We start from the raw sequence: 20,839 nt of genomic DNA, 5'->3' as shown, positions 1-20,839 counted from the left end.
AGGCAGGGCTGCCTCGTCCGAGGGAGTGATAGCGGGACGCAGCCCGGGCCGTGGGGAGGACGAGCAGCATTTACCCATCCCTGCCCTGGCGATGCTCCTGCCCTGGGGACGCTCTTCCAAGCAGCGGGATGGAAGTTGGCTTCTGTAAGCAAGATGCACGCGGTGGAATGGAGACAAGCATTGCTTGGGAGTGGAAGGAATCCCTCCAGGGTTTGAGTTATCCCCGGGCCTGAGCTCAGGAGGTGTTCTCCAGACACCCTGCTGCCTGCCTGCCGGAGCCTGCGCTGGGAGCCTCAGCGGTGCCGCACCTTCCCTTGATTACATTTTTGCTGCTAATTAGATCTGCGAGCACGCCTGAGGCACGGCCAGATGAGGGGAGCTCTGGCTACTGGGTCCATACTGGGACCGAGCATCCAGAGGAAGGAAACGAAACATCCCCAGCAGCTCACCTCCTCCTCTTCACCCTCCACTGCGCTCAGGTCCCAGCCCACCCTCGGCTACCGCCCTTTAAGCCTTCGTGCCTGCTGCCTTGCTGTTACCAATTAACACCTGGCGCTAATCGTTAGCTCCTGGCCAGCCCCACGGCCCTCAGCTGGCCCCGCTGCCTCTCCCTGCAGGAATCAGCACAACCATCACGTGGCTCCCCCGAAAAATAACGCGGAAACGCTTGTGCTCCCCACGCTCCACTCGACTCCAAGGATGCAGCTGCATCCTTCCTGGCCAGGGGCCAGCGGCGAGGAAGTTTCCTCCGGCTGCTCACCTCCTCCCCAGCTCCCCCAGGAAAAGAGAACCCGGCACATTTGGGGTCTCCATCGGCCCCTCAAAACCCCCGGGAAGTGCATTTCCCAACAGGGATGGCTCAAACCTTGCTGGGGTTTCTTGCACGGGGGGAATCAAGGGCTCGCAAGTGCGTCCACGTGCACATCCAGCCTGAAACCCCATCCCTCCCCGCGTGCAGCCCTGCCGCTGCCGGTGGATTTACTGTCAATAAAACCACTGCAGAGAATGACTTGTCATCTGGAAAGGAAAAAAATTTAAAAAAAAATGGTTGGGGTGGGGGGGAGAGGAAAAAAAAACAACCCCCTTTTTTTTTAATGTCCTTATCCCTTATCCGAGCGGCGCATCCTTCTCTGGGTTTCCATCCGGAGCCCTGATGGAGAGGCAGCTATCAGCAGGCGCTTGGCGGCCAGGCAAGGAGCAATGAGCCTCGCTGCAGAGCGCGGTGGGGAAGGGAAAAGCAGAGCTGGTGCCAACAGGAAAATCTAACGCCGCTCTCCCGGCCTCGTGGCTTCATCCCCGAGCGCTGGCAGGGCCCCTCCTGTGCCCAGCGGTGAGCGAGGGGGGTGCAGGCTCCTTGGGGTGGCCCCAAATCCCATTTCTGTCCCCACAGGGCTAGAGTGGATGTCCCCCAGTGGGTCCCACCCCGAAGCCCTCAGGTTTCTGCTCCAGCAAGGAATGGGCAAGGACCTGGGTTGGGAGAGGATGCTCCAGAACAGGGCCAAACCAGGTGTGGCCAAGACCTTGGATTTAGGGACAGGGTACGCATGCCTGACCTCGCTGTACCCCAAACTGCCCACGTTCCCATTATCCATGGGTCAGGCAGCGAAGGCGCACTGGGGGGGGACACCTTTGGGCTGGGACACAGCTTTTGGGGTGAGCCCAGGCTCGGCCTGTCTCTTTCCAACATCCCATAAAGGACATGGGAGCCATCGCTTCCATTCCACTGCAGCAACCCCTGCTCCCTGCGCTGCTGCAGCTGGGCTGGGGTCTGCAGCGGGGTGCACGTCCTCAGCTCGGGCTGTGGGGACCCCCAGATCCCCAAGGAGCTCACAGGGGGGACATGGAGGTGGAGAGGGGTTGGAGATGCTGCAGCGCTGGCTGGGCAGCACCCCAAAACCCTCTTCCTTTACCGTGGGGAGGAGGAGAGCACCCAGCACCCTGTGCAACCTGCCCTGGGCAGCGGGGAAGCACCCTGGGGACCTTCCTGATGACTTTGGAAGCGGATGAAGGTGAACGGCTGGGAAAAAGGCAGCGCACCCTGCACGGGGCAGGAGCCCAGCGCCTCCAGCAGGGTTTTGTCCCCTCTGCAGCGAGCATCGGCCGGGGTCGTGCTGGCAGCAAGGAGCGGGGCTGCACCCAGAGAGCTCGGGGAAGGTGCTCGAGGCACCCTGGAGCCCCGCTGCCACCCCGAGCAGGTGCTGGAAGGCGGCTGCCTCCGGTCCTCCAGAAAAGGATGGAGCCACGCGCGTGTCCAGCACCCACCCTGCTGTTTGGGGTGGCTGGGGCCACCCGTGGGCGAAGCCCGCGAGGGCTTTGGGGACCGTGGATGGGGGCAGCGGGGTCGGGGCTGCGTAGGGGGTCTGGAGGGGGCTCGGGCGGCGCGGGGAGCTGGAGGCTGGCTGGAAGGCGCTGGGGGATGGGAGCGGCACACGCAGGCACACGCACACACACATTACCCACATGCACACGGCAGCAGCACCAACAGCCCCTGCCAGCAGCCTGCAATCGCTGGAGCGCCCCGCTCCTCCGCCTCTCCTCCTCCTCCTCCTCCTCCTCCTCCTCTTCCTTCTCCTCCTCCTCCTCCTCCTCCTCCTCCTCCTCGCTGCCCACCGGCCTGCGGCACCCCTCCACGGCCTCCGGCCCCACCAGCGCACAGACAATGACTTCATGCGGATTATGCATCTGAAGAAATCACCAGCTCCCAGATAGCCACAGGGGGAGGTATCCATGTGTTTGGCAGGGAAGCAGCCTCCCGCTCGCCTCCCTTCTCCCCCTCTTTTCTCCTCGCACCCATCAGCTGCCTCCTCTCCGCCGATGGTCGCCTCCGGTCCCCCCGCGCGGCGCTGAGCGAGGCCCCGGCGCATCCCCGCTCCCACGCTTGCACCAAGGTACCGCCGAGGCTATTTTTATTTCTCCCCCCCCCCTCTTCTTTTCCGGTTCGCCCGCCGCTGCCGGGCTCGGTGCTGCTGCTCGCACCCTCCGTGCCTGCGCCTCTCCCGCTGCCATCTCCCCAGCCAGCAGCGAGCGGTGGAGGAGGCTCGTCCCAGCCCCGGCACCTGCGTCGCAGCGGCGGCAGCCACGGAGCAGAACCAGCCCAGCTCCGGCCCCGGCCGCCAGCCCTGACTCCAGGTTTGCATCTCCCACTCCTTCTTCTCTTTGTCGACGCGCCGGTGCCATTCGGGGGATGCGTGGAGGGCCCCCGGAGGGTGCTGGAAGGGGGGTGGTTGTGGTGGGGTGCCGGTGGGGCTCGGCACCCGGGTCTTGCCGTGGGATGGGGAGCGCGGAGAGGAGGTGGGAGGGGAGGAAATGCGAGGGGCTGCACCCAAATAAATAGACACGGATGAAATAGGGAGGCTCGGGGGGGAGAGCAGGGCACGGCAAAGCGTCTGCCCCACGCGAGGGCCGCCGGGCACATCCCCAGCAGCCCTGCCCGGGGATGCCACGGGCCGGGCAGCACCCAGGAGGCTGCGGTGGCAGCAGGCACCCACGGGCTCCCTTCTCGGCAGAGTGGCAACCCCAGGGTGCCGGCGCGGACCATGATGGACCTGAAGGTGGACGAGGAAGAGGTGGACAGCGGGCAGCCGGTGAGCATCCAGGCCTTCGCCAGCAGCTCCACCCTCCACGGGCTCTCGCACATCTTCTCGTACGAGCGGCTGTCGCTGAAGCGCGTGGTCTGGGCGCTCTGCTTCCTGGGCTCGCTGGCGCTGCTCGCCCTGGTCTGCACCAACCGCATCCAGTACTACTTCCTCTACCCGCACGTCACCAAGCTGGACGAGGTGGCCGCCACCAGGCTCACCTTCCCCGCCGTCACCTTCTGCAACCTCAACGAGTTTCGCTTCAGCCGGGTGACCAAGAACGACCTGTACCACGCCGGCGAGCTCCTCGCCCTGCTCAATAACAGGTGGGTGCTGGGTGCCCCGGGGTGGCCCCGCGGGACACCTCCAGCCACGGCTCAGCGTGCCACCGGGTGCCCCACGTGCCCACAAGGTGGCTGGTGCGGGTGGCATCTCCTTAACCTCCATGAGGAAGCAGATCCTGAGCTAATTCAGCTCTACAGAGGGATGTGGCCACTGCATGGCCCTACCATGAGCGGGGTGACCCCAGGTCCTGCTCCTGCTCCTGGGGACGTGGCTCCCACATTGGAGCTGCCCTGGATGGATCCAGCCTGGCTCCGGTCCCCACGTGCAGCAATGCCAGGAGGTGAAGCTGCTGAGTGTCACCTGCACGCTGGGACACTGCCTTGGGCTGCAGGACCCCACGGTGCAGCACCCAGGGCGAGACCCCAGCCCATCCCCATGCCCGCAGCAGCTCCGTGGTGCTGCCAAGACATCCTCATGCGCTCAAGGCTGGCATCAAGGCACGCTCTTTGCCTGTGCTCGTTTAGTGGCGCACAGCCACCGCATCCAGCCTGCCACCAACAGCATGGAGCACGCAGCTGGGCTGCCCTGAAATGGGGCTGGTGCTGCAGGACTGATTTTGGGGGCAAGCAGGCTCTGTTTGGTACATGGTCACTGCCAATGCCAAGCTTCTCCGGTGCCGCAGGTGTCACGGTGGCCCTTGGAGAAGGATGCTGATGGTTGGATGTGTTGAGCTCCTCCTTGCCCATCCTCCCACCCCATCTCACACCTCTGGGCCAGTTTGTGCTGTTGAAAGCTCTGAAAAATGCCATGGGCAGAGCGCTTTTGCCAGGGGTTGGGGCAGAAGTAGCTCGTGTGAAGCCCAAATGACTTTTGGCAGCGGGAGCAGCCACTGCAGCCAGGCCTGAGCCTCTGCCTGCTCCTTCCCCTAAGATACGAGATCCCGGACACCCAGACGGCCGACGAGAAGCAGATGGAAATCCTGCAGGACAAGGCAAACTTCCGAAACTTCAAGCCCAAACCTTTCAACATGCTGGAGTTTTATGACCGGGCTGGCCACGACATCCGGGAGATGTTGCTGTCCTGCTTCTTCCGTGGGGAGCAGTGCACCCCTGAAGACTTCAAAGTGGTGAGTGCCCCCGCGGCCCCCTCCCAGCGCCACAAATCCACCTTGTGAGGAGGATGTTTGTCTGCCTGCAACCATTCCTGCCTCCTTTTGGCTCAGAAAGAACGGGCAGCAGCAGCATTAAGGGGATGCCAGGGGATGGTGCTGGGCTTTAGAGGTCCGGGTGCCCCCGAGGCGCTGGTGCAGGGCACTTCTGCGTGCGCAAAGCTCCCCGGGATCACTCGGGCTCTGCCAAGCAGGGTTGTGCGTGCCAGGCTGGACACCTTGTGCTGGAAACCACTGCACGGTGAGGATGTGAAAAGCAGGGAGAGGCACGGAGATGGCCAGCAGGGACCTAAGGGAGCCCCCCCAGGCCCTTGGGGGAAGCAGGTCCCAGTGGCACAGCGCGGCGTGGAGGCTGCGGCTCGCACTGGTGCTCAGCTCCAGCGCACAATAAAGCCTTTATCCCCCCGCGGCTGCCTCTCCCCCGTCCAGCTGGGAATTACACAGTGCTGGCCATTCGGACGCTGCCTAATAAATTCGGCAACCGGGGTGGCTCTTTGTGAGCCGGCTCTGGTGTGGCGTGCGCCGCTCTGCGCCTTTTGGGGTCCCCGTCCCTGTCCCCAGCATGGCCTGGGGACATCCCGCTTGCATCCCGTGCTGAGCGAGGACAAAGCCACCGAGCGTGCCGAGGCGCTGGCTGGGTGTCCCCAGGGCTCCTGCCCAGGTCCCGGCACCGTACGAGTGGTTTTAATCATCTGCAGTAAATTCCCTCGGCGGGCTCTTTGGACAGAGCAGCCTTCTGTTGTTACCGGTTGGGCGGTTCGGTTGGTAAATGGAGGCAAGTTGCAGCCCCAGGGGGCTGGATCCCCCTGTGGGGGTCAGGTCCCACGTGCAGTCACCAGGTGGTTGTGGTGCCTGGCCCTCCCTGGTGGTGTTTTCTGCACCAAAGCATCCTCGGGAACTCATCCTTCATCCTTCCACCCATCTGTTAGGGTCCAAATACCCCGCTTCCCCTCATCCGCTCCGACCGGGAGAAGCAAAATAGACTTGCAGCTGGTTTATTATTACTGCCTGGATTATTCCTTGCAAGCAGGTTTGGATGATTTAATGGATTTGATTAGAAAAAGCTGGCTCAGTGCTATATTTATGTTGCTCTTTGGATTCCCCTTGCAGCCTTGTGCAGGCAGAGCTGTGCGTGCCGGGGCTGGGGCCGGCGCCGCCTGCGCACGCGGGGTCCTGCAGCCGCCCCGTCCCTCCGAGCCCCTTCAGGAACCTTTGCCCTGTCCCCAAACGGGGCTTGAGGCTGTTTTCAGAGGCATTTCTCTTAAAGGTTAATAATTCCTGCTGCTACGCTCTTCCCTGCTGTGTCTGTCCATGCTTGGCACTGCTCTGGGCCCCGTGGCACCAAGGGAGGCCGGTGGGTGCCGGGGCACCCTTGGGACCATCCCTGAACCGTGCCCCGCTGGCTCTGCATGGTGTCCCATTGTCCCCCCACCCGTGTCACCCCCACTGCAGATCCCACTGCCTCTCTTTCAGAGCCCCTTGCACCACCCAGGCTAGCGGGATGCCCAAGGAGGTGCTCTCACAGCCCCCCCTTATTGATACAGAGGAGATGCTGCACCCGAGGGGACCCCCGCCGGGGGCGATTTGGGGGCTGCCCAGACCCCACAAGCTGGGGGGGAGCTGCCTGCGTGCAGGCAGGGATGGAGCTCGCTCTTTCCATACCCGTCCCCTTCCCAACCGTTCAACTTCAGCGCTGTGGCCTGCAGGGAGAGCCAGGGGGGCAACGGGGAGAGCCGGGGGGGGGAAACTGGGAGAACCGGGGAGCGATGGGGAGAGCCGGGGGGTGATGGGGAGAGCCGGGGAGCGCGCGGCCGCCCAGGCGATGCCGGCTGCATGCTGATGTTGGCCGGCGCGGGAGGCGACGGGAAGAGCCGCGGCTCCACCGCCAGCACCGCGGCCGCCGCGTTATCTGTCCCCGGCAGGAGGGAGGGCTCGGGGGGAAACACGGAGAATGCAGATGGGGGGGGGGGGGGCCGTAACCGAAATATCCGGGGTGAAAATAAAGGGGGCTGGAGCTGCCCGCTGTCCTGACCCCCCCCCTTGTACTGGTGGACAGTGGGAGGGCATCGCTGGGGGGTGGTCATGGCAGCCCTAGGGTCCCCCCCCCCATGTGGGGAGGGCTGCCTGCGTGGCCCCATAATGCTGGGAGCATCCCGGGGGGCACATTGCAGCCCCCCTGCATGGAGGGGCCTTGGAACGTGCCCAGGATCCCCCAGCACGCAGGGCTGGTGCGGGATGCCAGGGGAAGCCCGTCCTGGGGTCATGGGGGCTTTTCCCACCTCCCTTTTCGTCCTGCGTCATCCCCAGGCCACACTGGGGGGGCCCCAGCCTTGCTCCTTCCCCTCCATCACCACCCGGCTGCATGCTGTGAGGGGCAGCAGCTACATGTAGAGAGATGTAGGGATGCTCTGGGGGTGGGTTTTGGGTAGGTTTTGGGGGACTGAGCCCTTGAAGGAGACCTGGGAGGATGCACAGGGAGCTGCAGCCGCCTCCTCTCCCCAGCCCCCAAATCCTGGCACGGCCTTAAAACCCTGTGGGGCAAGCACAAGGCGTGGGGCATGTCCTGAACCCCCCCCAGAACCTCCATCCCTGAAGGATATGGGGTGAGGACATCCCCAGCACCGGGGCCGTGCCCAGAGCCCCACAGAGCTGCTCACAGGGAATCCTTCCAGGGCTCCTTTTTGGGGATGGGGGAATCAGCCTCCCTTTCACCTCCGTTTTGGGGCCGTGCTCCCCATCGTGCTCATTAGCAGCAGAGATCAATGTTTCTCGCCTGCTTCTTCATTATTTATAAGTTCGAGCCCTCATTCCTCTGCGGGAATGCACGGCCCCACTGGCTCCCCGCTTGCGTTTCCCCTCCCTCCCCATGTGGAGGCCCTGGGAGTGCTGCTCGCTCCCCCGTGGATCTGCTCCCTGCACAGCAGCCCCGTCTCTGGGCTCTAAATCCCATTAATTTTCTTTCCACCAAGGGGAGAACGAGGATACCCTTCCTCTTCACCCCACAGTGTGTGGTCTGGGGCATGGCAGGGGTCACGGGATGGGAATTGGGGCTGTCCCACATGAAACCATCGTTAAACCTCGGGACGGTGCCGCACGCTCTGCTCTGCTCAGCCTCTTTTTGGGGTCGGGGTGACGTGGGCAGCCATGCCCAGAGCTATGTGATTTTGCAGCTTTCCCATCTCCCGCTCCCCCAGCCTGTCCTGGGGGAGAGTCACGTCCCCGAATCCCCATCCCCCTGCTGCTTCGGGGCGCGGGAGCCGTGCCCGGCCTCGGAGCCTTAGGGCAGCGCACGTGGGACACCCCAGATAAAACTGCAGAGGATTAAGACCTCTGGACCATTTCCATGAGGCTCCGGGGCTGAGCTGGCACTCGGGAGAATTGAGTCTGACATGGAGATCATGTCGCTGCCTTTTGCATCGGCTTTCTGCATCCTCTGCCCTGGAAACAACGAGTGCCCGGAGGATGAGCGAGGCAGGGAGCAGGAGAGGTCTGGAGCAGCCCCAGCAACCCCCTGGCACGCTCCTCCTCTCCTTCCTCCCACCCGCGGAGCAACGTGGGTGCTGTTGTAACGGAGAACGGACTCAGCACCATCTCGCTGCACCCCGCTGAGCCTCCCCACGGCCCCTCCAAACCCCAAGGCACCTTTCTGACCCCCCCTCCCAGATCCCAAAGCCACGGTTCTGCCTCAACGCTCAGCCTTGGGGGACCCCAGCACCCACCGGAGGACCCAGGCATCGGGGCCGTGGCAGTCACGAGCCCGGAGCCCCGCGGTGAGCGCAGCATCCCCGCGGCGAAGCGCTGGTGGGTAATGATGGAGCCGGAGTGAAAAACATCTCCAACACAGCTGGAGAGACCAGGCGCGGGAATTACCGATACCCAGATATTTCCTGGAGCTGTAGAGAGTTAATAAATAAACCTCACAGGCTCATCCAGCTCTGGAAAAAACAACCTGGGGACCGCGTGGGCAGCAGGACCGGCCACTGACCCCAAAAAGCATCATCCCCCGGCCTGGGACCGGTCCCCAGCAGCACAATGAGCCCGGCGGCGCTCCCCACGGTGCCCAACGGAGCCGACGCATTTACAAACGCTGTAAAACATTCAACTGATTTATGTAAATCACTTCTTAACGCGGCACAAGGGCTCCTAAATAACTTATAAGCATTTGAAACTCTTCGCCTCTATCTGTTGTTTCCGAGCAGCGCTTCACCTCCGGCATCCCAGCCGTGGTCCCCGGGGCCCGGCGGTGCCATCCCCGCCTGTGTCAGTGCAAGCTCCTGTCCCAGCCATCAGCACCGACGAGCAGAGGCTTCGTTTGACCCCGGAGCTCGCATCGCTTGCCACGCGAGCGAAGCAAACCGCGTGGGACACGGGCTGCGTGCTGCGGAATAATTGGAGCTGACGGAGCAGAGGAGCAGCCCCAGCCGGGGCCGCAGCTATTTGCTGGGTCAGGAGCACCCCGACTCGGCCAGCTAGGAAGCTTTCAAGGATCTCGGTATTTCGCTCAAAGGAAATCATCCAGAAAGCAGCCCAGAGCCATTTAGCCCTCAGGTGCAGAGCGGAGGCACCGATGAGCGCTGTTCCTTGGCCGCTTCATTTCCTCGGTGCTTACTGAGGTCTTCTGGACACCGGTGCCTGCGGGGTGCAGGTGGGAGAATTTGGGATCCCTCGGCCACCCACGGCTCCACTCACCCCACAAAAACACACAACGAGTGACTCTTGCTTGAATCCAGTCACATTTTACTCATTTTGCAGCAGGACAGTGCAAGACAGTCCCCGTTGCTGCACGGGAGCGGCGTCCCCAAACCCCCTGGGATTTTGGCAGAGCCAAAAGCAGCAGAAGAGGGTCAGGAACAAGTGGCAGAGGACATCAGTGCTGGGCACGGCACAGCAGGGGCTGACGCGTGCCTGCGCCTCGCAGCCGGTTCGTTAGCAGCTCTGCCACGGAGCAGGTAAATCATTTAGCGCCTCGAACCTGTAAGCACCGAGCAACATCGCTCCCGTTCGCCCCGGCAGGAGATTAGGAGAGGAGAGAGGAGGACACGCAGGAGCAGGAGCAGGCCCAGCCGGGGGTCATTTAGGTCCTGGGCTGGCATCGCAGCCGTCCCATCCCCATCAGCGTGCGCAGCCCTGCCCAGAGCCGGGTACACGCGAGCGTGCACCATGCACACACGGGAACGCTGCGCACTCCGGAGGCGTCGTGCACATCCCAAAGCACTTTGCACACCCCAAAGCACTTTGCACAGCCAGAGTTACCCTGCACACCCAAGTCGCTTTGCACACCCAAATCACTTTGCACACCCAGAGCTGTCTTGCACACCCGAAGCCCTTCGCGCACCCCAGCGCACCCAGAGGTGTCGTGCCAAGAGCTCCGAGCGCCTCAGATGCACCTTTGGGGCCCCGCCAGGCTATTCCTGCTCCTCTTGAGATGCCTTTGCACACAAAATCATTAGGAAATTAATTATTAATTATTATTAATAAGGTTTAATGGTATCTTCAGCTGCTGGAAGAGATGAGGAGGCTTTCGAGCACCATCTGGCTGGCCGCGATGGAAGCAGGGATGCCATGACCGCGGAGTTCCAGGCACACGCACCCCGGACACCAGCCCTCGTGGGAACCACAGGCTGAAAATACAACCCCTAAACACCACCAGAAAATGGAATTTGTTTTTTTCCCAAACGATTTCCCCTTTATCTCCCCTTCAGTCTTTATCTGAGAGCCAAGCTGAGCAGCAGCAGCTGAGCACACGGCACGTTCGGTGACCGAGGGTATTTCAAAGAATCCACCCAGGAAAGCTCTCCAGGTGGCTTCTCCTTTTCACCAGTGCTAAACGGGGACAACCTGGGGCAGGGGGAGCAGCTCCCCTGAGCACCTGGAGCCATGCAGGAGGCAGAGATCTCCCCAGGGAGATCCGGGAAATTAACTGTCTCGTGGCCTTTTGCCTCAGTTTTAATTTATCTGGCTTTTTATAGATGCCTTTGTTTTATCGCCTGCAGAGTTTGGTCAGAGCCGGGGCTCTCGAAGCAGCAGGCATCACTGCAATTCCCGAAACAACCATGACTCAAGATGCACCTCACCATCTCAGGCTCTTATTTATTTATACAGGCCTTGACACTTGGATATTACAACTTTTTTTTTTCCTCCTGAATATTTTTCCCCCCTGCATGGAGGATCCGCTGCATTTGTGCCCAGGATCCCAGCACCAGGACAGAGCCAGGGACACTGGGGCAGGGGCTGCCCCCATCCTCAGTTTATGGGGGATTTTAAGCCCCTTCTCGCTGCCCCAGCAGCCCCACAAGGCTGCGCTGAGCCCCACGCAGAGCAGCCACACGCCGGGGCTGTGTAACCACCTTGCTTGGATTAGATTTGATTTGAAAACCATGCAGTGCACAGAGCTGGAGCAGGCGAACGCAGCGACAAAACCCGCTCGGAATACAATTTCCACCCCCCCCCTACCACCACCAATAAAAACATCGGCTTGAATGTTTGCATGAACTGTCTAAGCAATTGTGAAGGATGTCGGAAAAAATTGCAACCTGCTTATGGGTAATTCACAGGCAGCAGGAAACACGGGAAGGCTTTCGGATAAGTGTCCGCCCAGAGAATAATCCCGGTGGCCCCGGAATTAGCGGCACCTCGGCAGCCTCCTCCTCTGCTCCCGGTGGGGCAGGAGCCAGCACGGTGCTGCTGCCCCCCCTCCAAGGCACGGGAGCTGCTGCAGATGGGTAAATCACCCAGCGAGCCCTCGGCGTTACAAACTGTTTCAATTATAGGAGCGTAAACGGGTCCTCAGCAAGAAGGATAAGACGGCTGCTGGAGCCATCGTGGTGCATACACAGAGGAGCCCGGCCGTGGATACCCACGGAGCCCCCCCGGATCCCCCCCCAGCAGCAGGACCACAGGGGACCACGATGCCGACAGCCCCGGCACCAGGCAGGGCTGGCTGGGAAGCGCTGAGCAGCGCCGGGCCAGGGAGGTTCTGAAAGATTAATGGAGTTTAAATGGAAACGTTTGGAGAGGAGATAAGGCTCGTCTGATATGAAATGATATGGAACAACGGGAGCCAGGGAGGCCCCAGGTCCATAATGAAGTCCACTTAGCGCATTACTCACCATAATGTGCTTTTTATTAAAGTCCTGAGCTGCAGATGCTGGGGCTGCAGACGACAGCCCCGGGCAGGATGGCACGGGGCCGGCAGGGACTGGGAGCGTCCTGGTTGCAGGCACCCCGAGCTCTGTCACCAAAACCAGCCAGGATGGAGCACAGCAGCCCTGCACGGCCCCAAAACGGGACCTTTGTTTTCCCATCCCCTGCACGAGCCAGGAAAGGATTCCCACATCACCCGGTGTGTGTAGCTGGGGCTGGACTGCCTGGGCCCATGGGGACAGGGTGGAGAAGAGGCGGAGGTGGGGAATAATACAGAGAAAAAGTCCTTTTTAATCATCAATTTTTCTGCATTAGAATGTGACATGCTAATCCACTGTGAAGCGTCTAATCTGGGGGGATAAAGGGTCGGATAACACAAGCTGCGCCTGGCTTGGCCGACGGTGCAAGCAGAGGCAAGGTGGCAGCATCTGATAAGTGCGGCAGGATTAGTCCCAGCAGAGATCCTGGCCGCCCGGGCAATCCCACCTTGCTCACCCGCCTCCTCTGCCCAGGAGCAGCGTGAAGGCTGCCCCGATTCTGCCTCTTATTCGGGAGCTGCAGCTGCCCCAAATGTTGCAGGCCTGAATTTTCCCCCCCCCCCCCCTCTGGTGCATCGCAGGCACACGGCAGCCCGCTTGCCCCACCAAATATCCACCCCCAAATCCTGCTCCTGGGTGCTGTGGGATTGCATCCAACCTCATTGACCCCCCCAGGGAAGGTGCAGGCAGCCCAGCCCCAGCTTGGCCAGGCCTTGCCAGGGACGGAGCCGAGCGGATCTGGCTCCCAGGGCACCTCCTGCAACAGCCTCCCCGGGGCCGGGCTGCTGCTTGCAGGCCTGGGATAACAGAGCTTGCAATGTTGTTTTCTCCTCGCCTCCTCGGGGATTGGTTTATCTCTATGAATAACTCCATCCCGGCTTTGATCTCCTCTGCCATTAAAGCGTGACAGGCTGTGAAATGCGCTGTTGCTGCCGTCAAATCCCCCTCCTGCCTTCTCCCCCCCCCCCCACGCCGCCTCCGTGCTCCCCCGCTCCGGGGAACCTCCTTTCCCCAGCCCATGATGAGCTGCAAGGCACAGAGCAGGGCCAAACCGCCCCAAACAGCGGCCAAACACCGAGCTGGAGCCAGGAACAACCAGGCTCCTGCCACCGTCCCGCTGCCCCCACCGCAGCAGGGGACAAGGGCACGGAGCATCCCCGGTCCCCAGCCGCAGGTCGGGGCACGGCGGCATCGTCCCAGCACGCGCCGCCACGGGGGCTGATGTCACAGCTAATTATAGCATCCCCCGTCCCTCTCCCCCGCAAAAGCTTTACCTGAAAGAGGGTAAAAATAACTCCTGCTGCGGGAGGAGCTGGAGCGAGCCCAAGGACTGGCTCCGGCATCTCCAAAACTTGCGCAAACTGGGACGGCGACCCCCTGCCCGCGGCACGGGGACACTGCCACGGTTTGTCCCTAATTGTAGGGGCAGAATGGGGTCCCCCAAGCACCAGTGCCACCATGCTCCTGGCTGGGACCATCAACTGGTCACCCAGTTTGAGTGGTGGCTCCGGTAACTGGAGGCCAGGCAGCGCTTGGCTCCGGGAAGCGGCCTCGGTGCTCTCCGCAGGCTGGTTAAGTCGAGCGCGACAGGTTAATGGCTCCGGCCGATGATGGAGCGTTTTCATTACAGCACCTCCCTCTCCCTGCTGCAATTGCTCCTGAGAAGACACATTAAAAGTCCCCCCTCCATGCCATTAGATCAGATTAGCACCTTGCTCACACCATCAGGGACCAGCAGGGCGAAGCAAACCCTTTCTCTTCCATTTTCCTTCTTCGCCTCTCCCTCCTCCACTCATTGTCACTGAAACTCCCTGTCCCATAGCCAAGGGACGTGACAAATCCCACCCTGACCTCAGCCAGCCTCATTCCCTGACAAAAGCAGCCTCTGGTGCCTGTTCCCTGCTCACACCACAGCACTGAACCAGCCCCATGCCCCCAAACCCCCTCCCAGGTGATGCTTTTATCCAGCCCTGCCCGTGGTGCAGCTGCAGCTCATCTCCACCAAAAAGGCAAAGGGGCAGGATGTGACCCCAGTCCTGTTCCCGGGATGAGTTTCCAGCTCAGATTCTCCAGGTTGCTCCTGAAAGGCTCAACCTTGCTCCCAGCCTTATGAAATTTCATCCTGTGGCTCTGGCACTCGTCCCCAAGGTCACCCCCTCTTCTCCCGGACACTGACAGCATCCCCAGCTTTGTGCTCAGCGCCTCTGCCAGCGTTCCCCTTACACTTTTGGGGCCCTTTCGGGGGATATCAAGCTTGGAGGGCCCTGGGGCAGACCCTTGGGGGACCACGTGCTATCACACCTTAACCTCTCATCATCCCTGCCCTGGCAGTGGTCCTCAGGGTGCATCCTGCACGTTTCACCAGCACCTCTTTCTCGGGAAGAGCCGATAACTTTGTACCGGGCTCCCATCCGTTCCGTAGAAGTTTCCTGGTTGTATTTGTTCAGCAGATTTGGGGGTGTCCGTGTCCATGATGTGCTCAGGGGCGAGGGGCCCCGACGTGCCCTGTGGTGCATGCGGGGAAGGAGGCACAGCAGCCGAAGCAGCGGGCTGAGGTGTGCTCATGGCACCCGAGCATCAGAAACCTCCTGTCCAGCTCTGGCGCAGCGAAGGCCTCCTGGATTCAGACGCTCCCCTTCCCCTCGGGTCCACGACGGCGGCTGCGGTGCTGGGATGGGCCTGGAGATTGCTCTGTGGTCGCATCGGATGCTTTTACGAAGTGCTGAGTGCAGGAAAAAAAGCGAAACCGCAAGAAGGGGCCGTGCTGCCGCAGGGCTGCAGTGGGGGATGCCTTTGCTCCCGGCATTCACCCAGCCCTGGCTCCGTGCCCCCGTCCCACCTTGGGGCTGCCTCTCCGGGTCCCCTGGTCCCATCCTGCTCACCGGCACAAAGCCTGGACGCCATCCCTGGGGGGAAGCAGTGGCTCCCCGTGCCCCGCAGGGATGTGGAGGACGAGGTGATGCACCGCACGCCAGCTGGGCTCTGCAGGAGTCATCGCCCAAACCACGGCAGTGCCAAATCCTGCAAATCCGAGTTGGCTCGGAGGACGACGGACCTTGGAGCGCAAGGGGACGGGTGCCACCGGGGCAGGGCGAGCACCACGAGAGCTCGGGGACACCGCAGCATCCATCCATCCGCTCTCGATGACACCACGCAGACGGGCACCGCAGCAGGACGGTGCCGCAGGCGTTTTGGGCAAGGCTCTGGCCGCCGTGGTGAAGAGCGGGGAGAGCACGGAGAGCCAAGCATATGGTGGCTGCGGAAACAGCCTGGCCCCGGCGGGGTGTGCCTGGCTGGAGCAGCCGGTCAGGCTGCCAGGACCACGAGACCCATCGGGAGGACAAAGGATGCAGCACACCGGGTGCCTGCGTGCACCCATCCTCACGGGACCTGGCAGCCCCTCGGCTTCCCCGGGCAGCACCAGGAGCTCCCAGCACAGCAGCGCTTCTGGAGCCGGAGACGTCTCTGCTCTGTCCTGCCAGCCGCAGCCGGGCTGCTCCCCTGGGACCAGGGAGCCCGCAGAACCGCCCCTCGCTCCTCCTCTCCTCGTCCCCGCTCCTCATATACCCTCCTCTCTCCGTCCCCTCCGAGCAGCCCTCTGCTCCTCTCCTCTCCCCTCGCTCTCGATTTCTCCCCGCGCATCAGCGTGCCTCTCGCTCCTTTTCCCTTTCCCATTTCTCCTTCCTGAACTTCCCCCTTCCTCCCTCCCCGCTCTCCCCCAGCCCCTCTCGCCCACCTTACAAGGCATCGAGCCACCGCCGGAGACCCCCCAGAAGATCAGGGGCCAGGACCACCCCAGAACCAGGACCCCCACGCTGGACAATGCCCCTCCAGATCTTCTGCACCATTTCCTTCTCCCGCGAGGAAGGACCAAGAGATGCCCCAGCTGCCGGGAGGGGAGAGGACGGAGCAGACGAGTTCCTGTACGGGCAGGAGGAGGATGAAGAGGAGGAGGAGGAGGACGTGGGAGCAGCCACGGACTTTGTGGCCTTTGCCAGCAGCTGCACGCTGCACGGGCTGAGCCACATCTTCGTGGAGGGCAGCCTGGGAGCCCGGCAAGCGCTCTGGGCGCTGGCCTTCCTCCTCTCCCTGTCCGTCTTCCTCTACCAGGTGGCCGACCGCATCGTCTACTACCTGGAGTACCACCACGTCACGCTGCTCAGCGAGGAGGACAGCCCCGAGATGACCTTCCCCGCCGTCACCTTCTGCAACATCAACCGTGTGCGGGTCTCGCAGCTCAGCCACGAGGACCTGCTCTACCTGGCGCCCCTGGTCGACTACGAGCCCGGGATGGAGCTGGGCTTTGCCCCAGCCCAGCCCAGCTCCTGGGAGGAGGACGAGCCCCTAAATTTGTACGTGTTTTTTAATCGCACTTGCCACCAGCTGGAGGACATGCTGCTGAGCTGCAGCTACCGGGGCGAGCGGTGCGGCCCCAGCGACTTCGTGGCGGTGAGTAGCCCCAGCACAGCCCCGGGTGGCAGCACGCTCCTTTTGCCCGGCACCTTCGTCTCCACCAAATATCCTGCCTGTCCTCCGGCTTGCTCGGCTCCCGTTACCCCTCACCTGCCCCACAATTGCTCCTTCTCCTTCTCCTCGCCCCAGCTCACCCTTCCCAACACCCGGGGCTGCTCAGTGTGGTGAGCGCCGTGTTCGCAGCTCGGGGTGGGGAGAAGCAAAGGACTCCTGCTGCCTGTCCTCTGGCCCCAAAAGGAGAGGGAAGGGAGCAGGGAGCAGCTCCAGGCAGCACTGTATGAGATCAGGCAAGCGATTCTGTCCTTGCCCAGCTCCTATGGGCACAGGCTGATATTTCACCCCATCCTCCAGCACCCTGGCACCTCACTGGTGGTGGGGATGGTGCCGGCTGCGTGGCCCCACTGGAGAGCAGCTCCGGGGCTGTGCTTGCAGAGAAGGTGCCTGGCACCTCTGTCCTCGTGTCACCACCACTTCTAGGCTTGGCACCGTGCAGTCTGCTGGCCCTAAATGCCCTTTGCCCAGGCTGGCAGCAGCCGAGCAGCGTGGAGCCGTGCCGGCAGCCGGAGGTGAGAGCTGAGAAATGGGGAGCTGAGGATCCTGTCCAGCCCTGTCCCCTATGGGGACGGAGGAGGAATGGGGCAGGTGCTGGTGTGGGCATGGGGCTGAGCGACACCGTCTCGGGGATCTGGGGCTGCCGTGGGGTCCGTGGGGTTGTGGTGCTGTGAATCTGTGAAGTGTCTCCGCTGAGCCTGCGCTGTTCCTGTTCCCGTTGCCTTGGTGCGGGTGTCTCCTCCTCTCTCGGGGCAAAAGCAGGCAGCTCCAACGGTGAGAGACCCCCCGTGGGGCAGGATCCCAGGTCAGATCGTACCCCTAGGCTGGGGTCGGTGGCATTTTGGGGCTGGTGGTGCCCTCCCAGCTCTGCGCAACGGTGCCGGTGGCAGTTTGGGGTCAGCAGAGGGGCCCCAGCCTCAGCCCCGTGTTCTCTCCCGCAGGTCTTCACGCGCTACGGGAAGTGTTACACCTTCAACGCGGGGCAGGACGGGAAGCCCCGGCTCATCACCATGAAGGGGGGCACTGGCAACGGCCTGGAGATCATGCTGGACATTCAGCAGGATGAGTACCTGCCGGTGTGGGGGGAAACAGGTAACCCACCGCCCCAGAGGGTGCCAGCAGCTCCTGTCCTGCTCCCCAGCCACCTCCCAGCTCCTCACGCTGCAGGGCCACGTCCCTCGGGCTCCCTCCTCTTCCCTCCTTCCATTTCTCACCACTTCAGGTCCTTCGCTTTCCTTTTCCCTCCTTGTCTGTGCTATTTGCCATGGCAACCCCCCATCAGTTTAGACAAGCAGCCGTCACTTGTTTATAAATAGAGCCGAGCGCTTTCCCTGCTGCTCTCCCCAAGCTCTGGGCTGCAGGGGTCAGAGGTGGAGGGGACGAGGACGAGGCACAGCAGAGGGATGGACGGATGGCTGGACATGCAAAGGAAGGGATTCGCTGACGGGAAGGGTGGCAGGCAGAAGTTTCGTCCCCTCTGGCAGCCGGGTTGAGCCCCTCTCTGCTTCTCTCTGCCGCAGACGAGACCTCGTTCGAAGCCGGGATCAAGGTGCAGATCCACAGCCAGGACGAGCCCCCGCTGATCGACCAGCTGGGCTTCGGGGTGGCACCCGGCTTCCAGACCTTCGTGTCCTGCCAGGAGCAGCGGGTAGGGGCTGGGGGTGCCGGGATGCTTCCTCCCACCCTCTGGGCTAGACCCTGTGCTCCTCTCCTCACTCCTGGCTTCTTCCCTCTCCCAGCTCATCTACCTGCCGCCTCCCTGGGGCGACTGCAAGGCAGTGGCGGGCGACTCGGAGTTTTACGACACCTACAGCATCACCGCCTGCCGCATCGACTGCGAGACCCGCTACCTGGTGGAGAACTGCAACTGCCGCATGGTGCACATGCCGGGTGAGCCGCGCGCCGCCGGGTCCGGCCCCTCCGCCCTCGGACACGGTCCCATGGGAATCCTTTCTCTCTCCTCCAGGCGATGCCCCTTACTGCACCCCGGAGCAGTACAAGGAGTGCGCAGACCCGGCTTTAGGTGAGGCTGCCCGGCCCCCGGAGCGGGGCTGAGTGTTGGGTTTTTCCCTCTCTTCATCCTTCTCTTTCCCTGCCCAGATTTTCTGGTGGAGAAGGACAATGAGTACTGCGTCTGCGAGATGCCCTGCAACGTGACCCGCTACGGCAAGGAGCTCTCCATGGTGAAAATCCCCAGCAAGGCCTCTGCCAAGTACCTGGCCAAGAAGTACAACAAGTCGGAGCAGTACATCGGGTAACCCCCCAGGAGAACAGGGCAGCATCGCGTCCCCCATGGCTCAAACCTCGACCTGACGCCACTTCTTTTCCGTACAGGGAGAACATCCTGGTGCTGGACATCTTCTTTGAAGCCTTGAACTACGAGACGATCGAGCAGAAGAAGGCGTACGAGGTGGCCGGCTTGCTGGGTGAGTGGCTGTGCCCTGCGCCATGCCCCACGTTGGCATCCTCCAACGTGGTCCCGCGTGCTGTGAGCCCAGCCCCGAGGCACCGGGGTGTGCCAACAGCTTGGGCACAGAGCAGGGCACCCCGCCGGGTCACAGCGGTGATGGGTTCTGCCCGTTCTTTGCTCCATCTGCCCCCAGACTCTGGGTTCATGCCCCGCTGATGAATTCCCTCTCCACTCTTTTCCTCCCCTCTCCAGGTGACATTGGAGGGCAGATGGGGCTCTTCATCGGGGCCAGCATCCTCACTGTGCTGGAGCTGTTTGACTACGCCTATGAGGTGAGCACCTCTGCCATCCCCTGGCTGCGAGGGGGCGCGGGAGATGCTGGAACACCAAAGTGCTCCCCCCCAGTCCCCTCTGTTCCTCCAGGGCTGGCACAACCCCATCCTCCCCTTGGCACCACGTTCCCCCGAGGCTGGCAGAGCCCGCTGTGGGGTGCTGGGCCACTCCCTGCACCTTGGACACGGGGCTGAGCCGTTTGTGAGCCTGCGTGGAGCTGAAACGTGGCTCTCATAGGTGATAAAGCACCGGCTGTGCCGGCGGGGCAAGTGCCGCAAGAACCACAAGAGGAACAACACGGACAAGGGCGTCGCGCTGAGCATGGACGACGTGAAACGCCACGTAAGTGCCGAGCGTGCCGCGGTGTTTCACGGCGGTGGTGGGCTCACTGCTTGGGGAACCAGCTGGGAAAAGCAGAGGCAGCAGGCAGAGATGTTGTAGGGAGCCAGGAATCCCACTCGGCAGGGTTGTGGGTGAAGCCGGTGAGCCCAGCACCCCATCCAGCCTCTCTGCCCCGCAGAATCCCTGTGAAAGCATACGGGGCCACCCGGCAGGCATGACGTACGCAGCAAATATCCTACCTCATCACCCGGCCCGGGGCACCTTTGAGGACTTCACCTGCTAACTGACGTCTGGATGTACAACCTGAGCTACCAAAGCCCTCCGGAGAGCTGCCCTTCTCCCTGCGAGCGCCAGCGGAGAGACACACCAAGGGGACCTCGCTCCTCGCCACAGTGGGACATGGACAAGAGCGACGGCCTCGGATTTCGGGCCAGGCGGTCGGCTCGGGCCACGCTCGAACCTGGCGTGCAGCCTCCGCGGCAGCTGCTCCGTGCCTGCCCCGCTAGCTCAGAGACTCGAGGACGCTCCAGCCCAGCCATCCTCGCGGCGCGGGGAGCGACACGCACAGCGGGCTGGGGCACGGGCCTTCCCCGTCTCCTCCCCTTCGGCTCCCCTCAGCCTTTTTAACTAGAAACCCAGAAGCCAAGAAGAAGCAGCCATTCGGCCGCACGGTCTCCATCCACAGCCCTGTCCGTCTGTCCATCCGTCGTCTCCATGCCCATTTTGCTCCCACGCCTCGGCCGGCGCTCGCTGGTGGCCCTGCGCCCGGCGGGAGGGATCGCCGCGGAGCCCTGCAGCGTGGCCAGCGGGCACGGCCGCGGGTTCATCGGCCCCAGCAGAGCCTCGCTGCCCCCTGGGACCATGGTGGCCCGCAGCCCACCCTCACCACAGCCCTGTCTCGGCACCCCCGGCTGCTCCACGCGCACAAAGACGGGGCAGCTCCACCTCTCCGAAACGTCTTCCTCGGCCACCTGCCCTGGGGACGGCGGTGCCCGGCCGCTGAGCTCGCCGGTGGCTGCAA

General features: G+C 62.6%; 1 protein-coding gene across 2 annotated transcripts; it reads left to right on the top strand.

The window, feature by feature from the left end:
* Positions 1-3,536: 3,536 nt before the first annotated feature.
* ASIC1 (acid sensing ion channel subunit 1) lies at positions 3,537-20,101 on the top strand (the record flags this gene model as incomplete). 2 transcript variants are annotated; one of them, XM_084303488.1, is made up of 11 exons in its annotated part: positions 3,537-3,901; positions 4,791-4,986; positions 17,675-17,825; positions 18,254-18,381; positions 18,473-18,623; positions 18,700-18,756; positions 18,834-18,987; positions 19,068-19,159; positions 19,396-19,475; positions 19,714-19,818; positions 19,997-20,101. In XM_084303488.1, 11 exons carry the CDS (start codon positions 3,537-3,539, stop codon positions 20,099-20,101), a joined length of 1,584 nt encoding a protein of 527 aa, XP_084159614.1. The 2 variants fall into 2 exon arrangements, with proteins under 2 accessions (XP_084159614.1, XP_084159613.1); XM_084303487.1 differs by lacking the exons at positions 3,537-3,901; positions 4,791-4,986 and adding an exon at positions 16,032-16,658.
* Positions 20,102-20,839: the final 738 nt, after the last annotated feature.

This window comes from Netta rufina (genome assembly GCF_964035555.1).
Source record: "Netta rufina genome assembly, chromosome: 30".
NCBI classification, from domain to species: domain Eukaryota; kingdom Metazoa; phylum Chordata; class Aves; order Anseriformes; family Anatidae; genus Netta; species Netta rufina.
The sequence above is the reverse complement of the archived record's forward strand: the minus strand, read 5'-3'. Positions and strand labels throughout refer to the sequence as shown.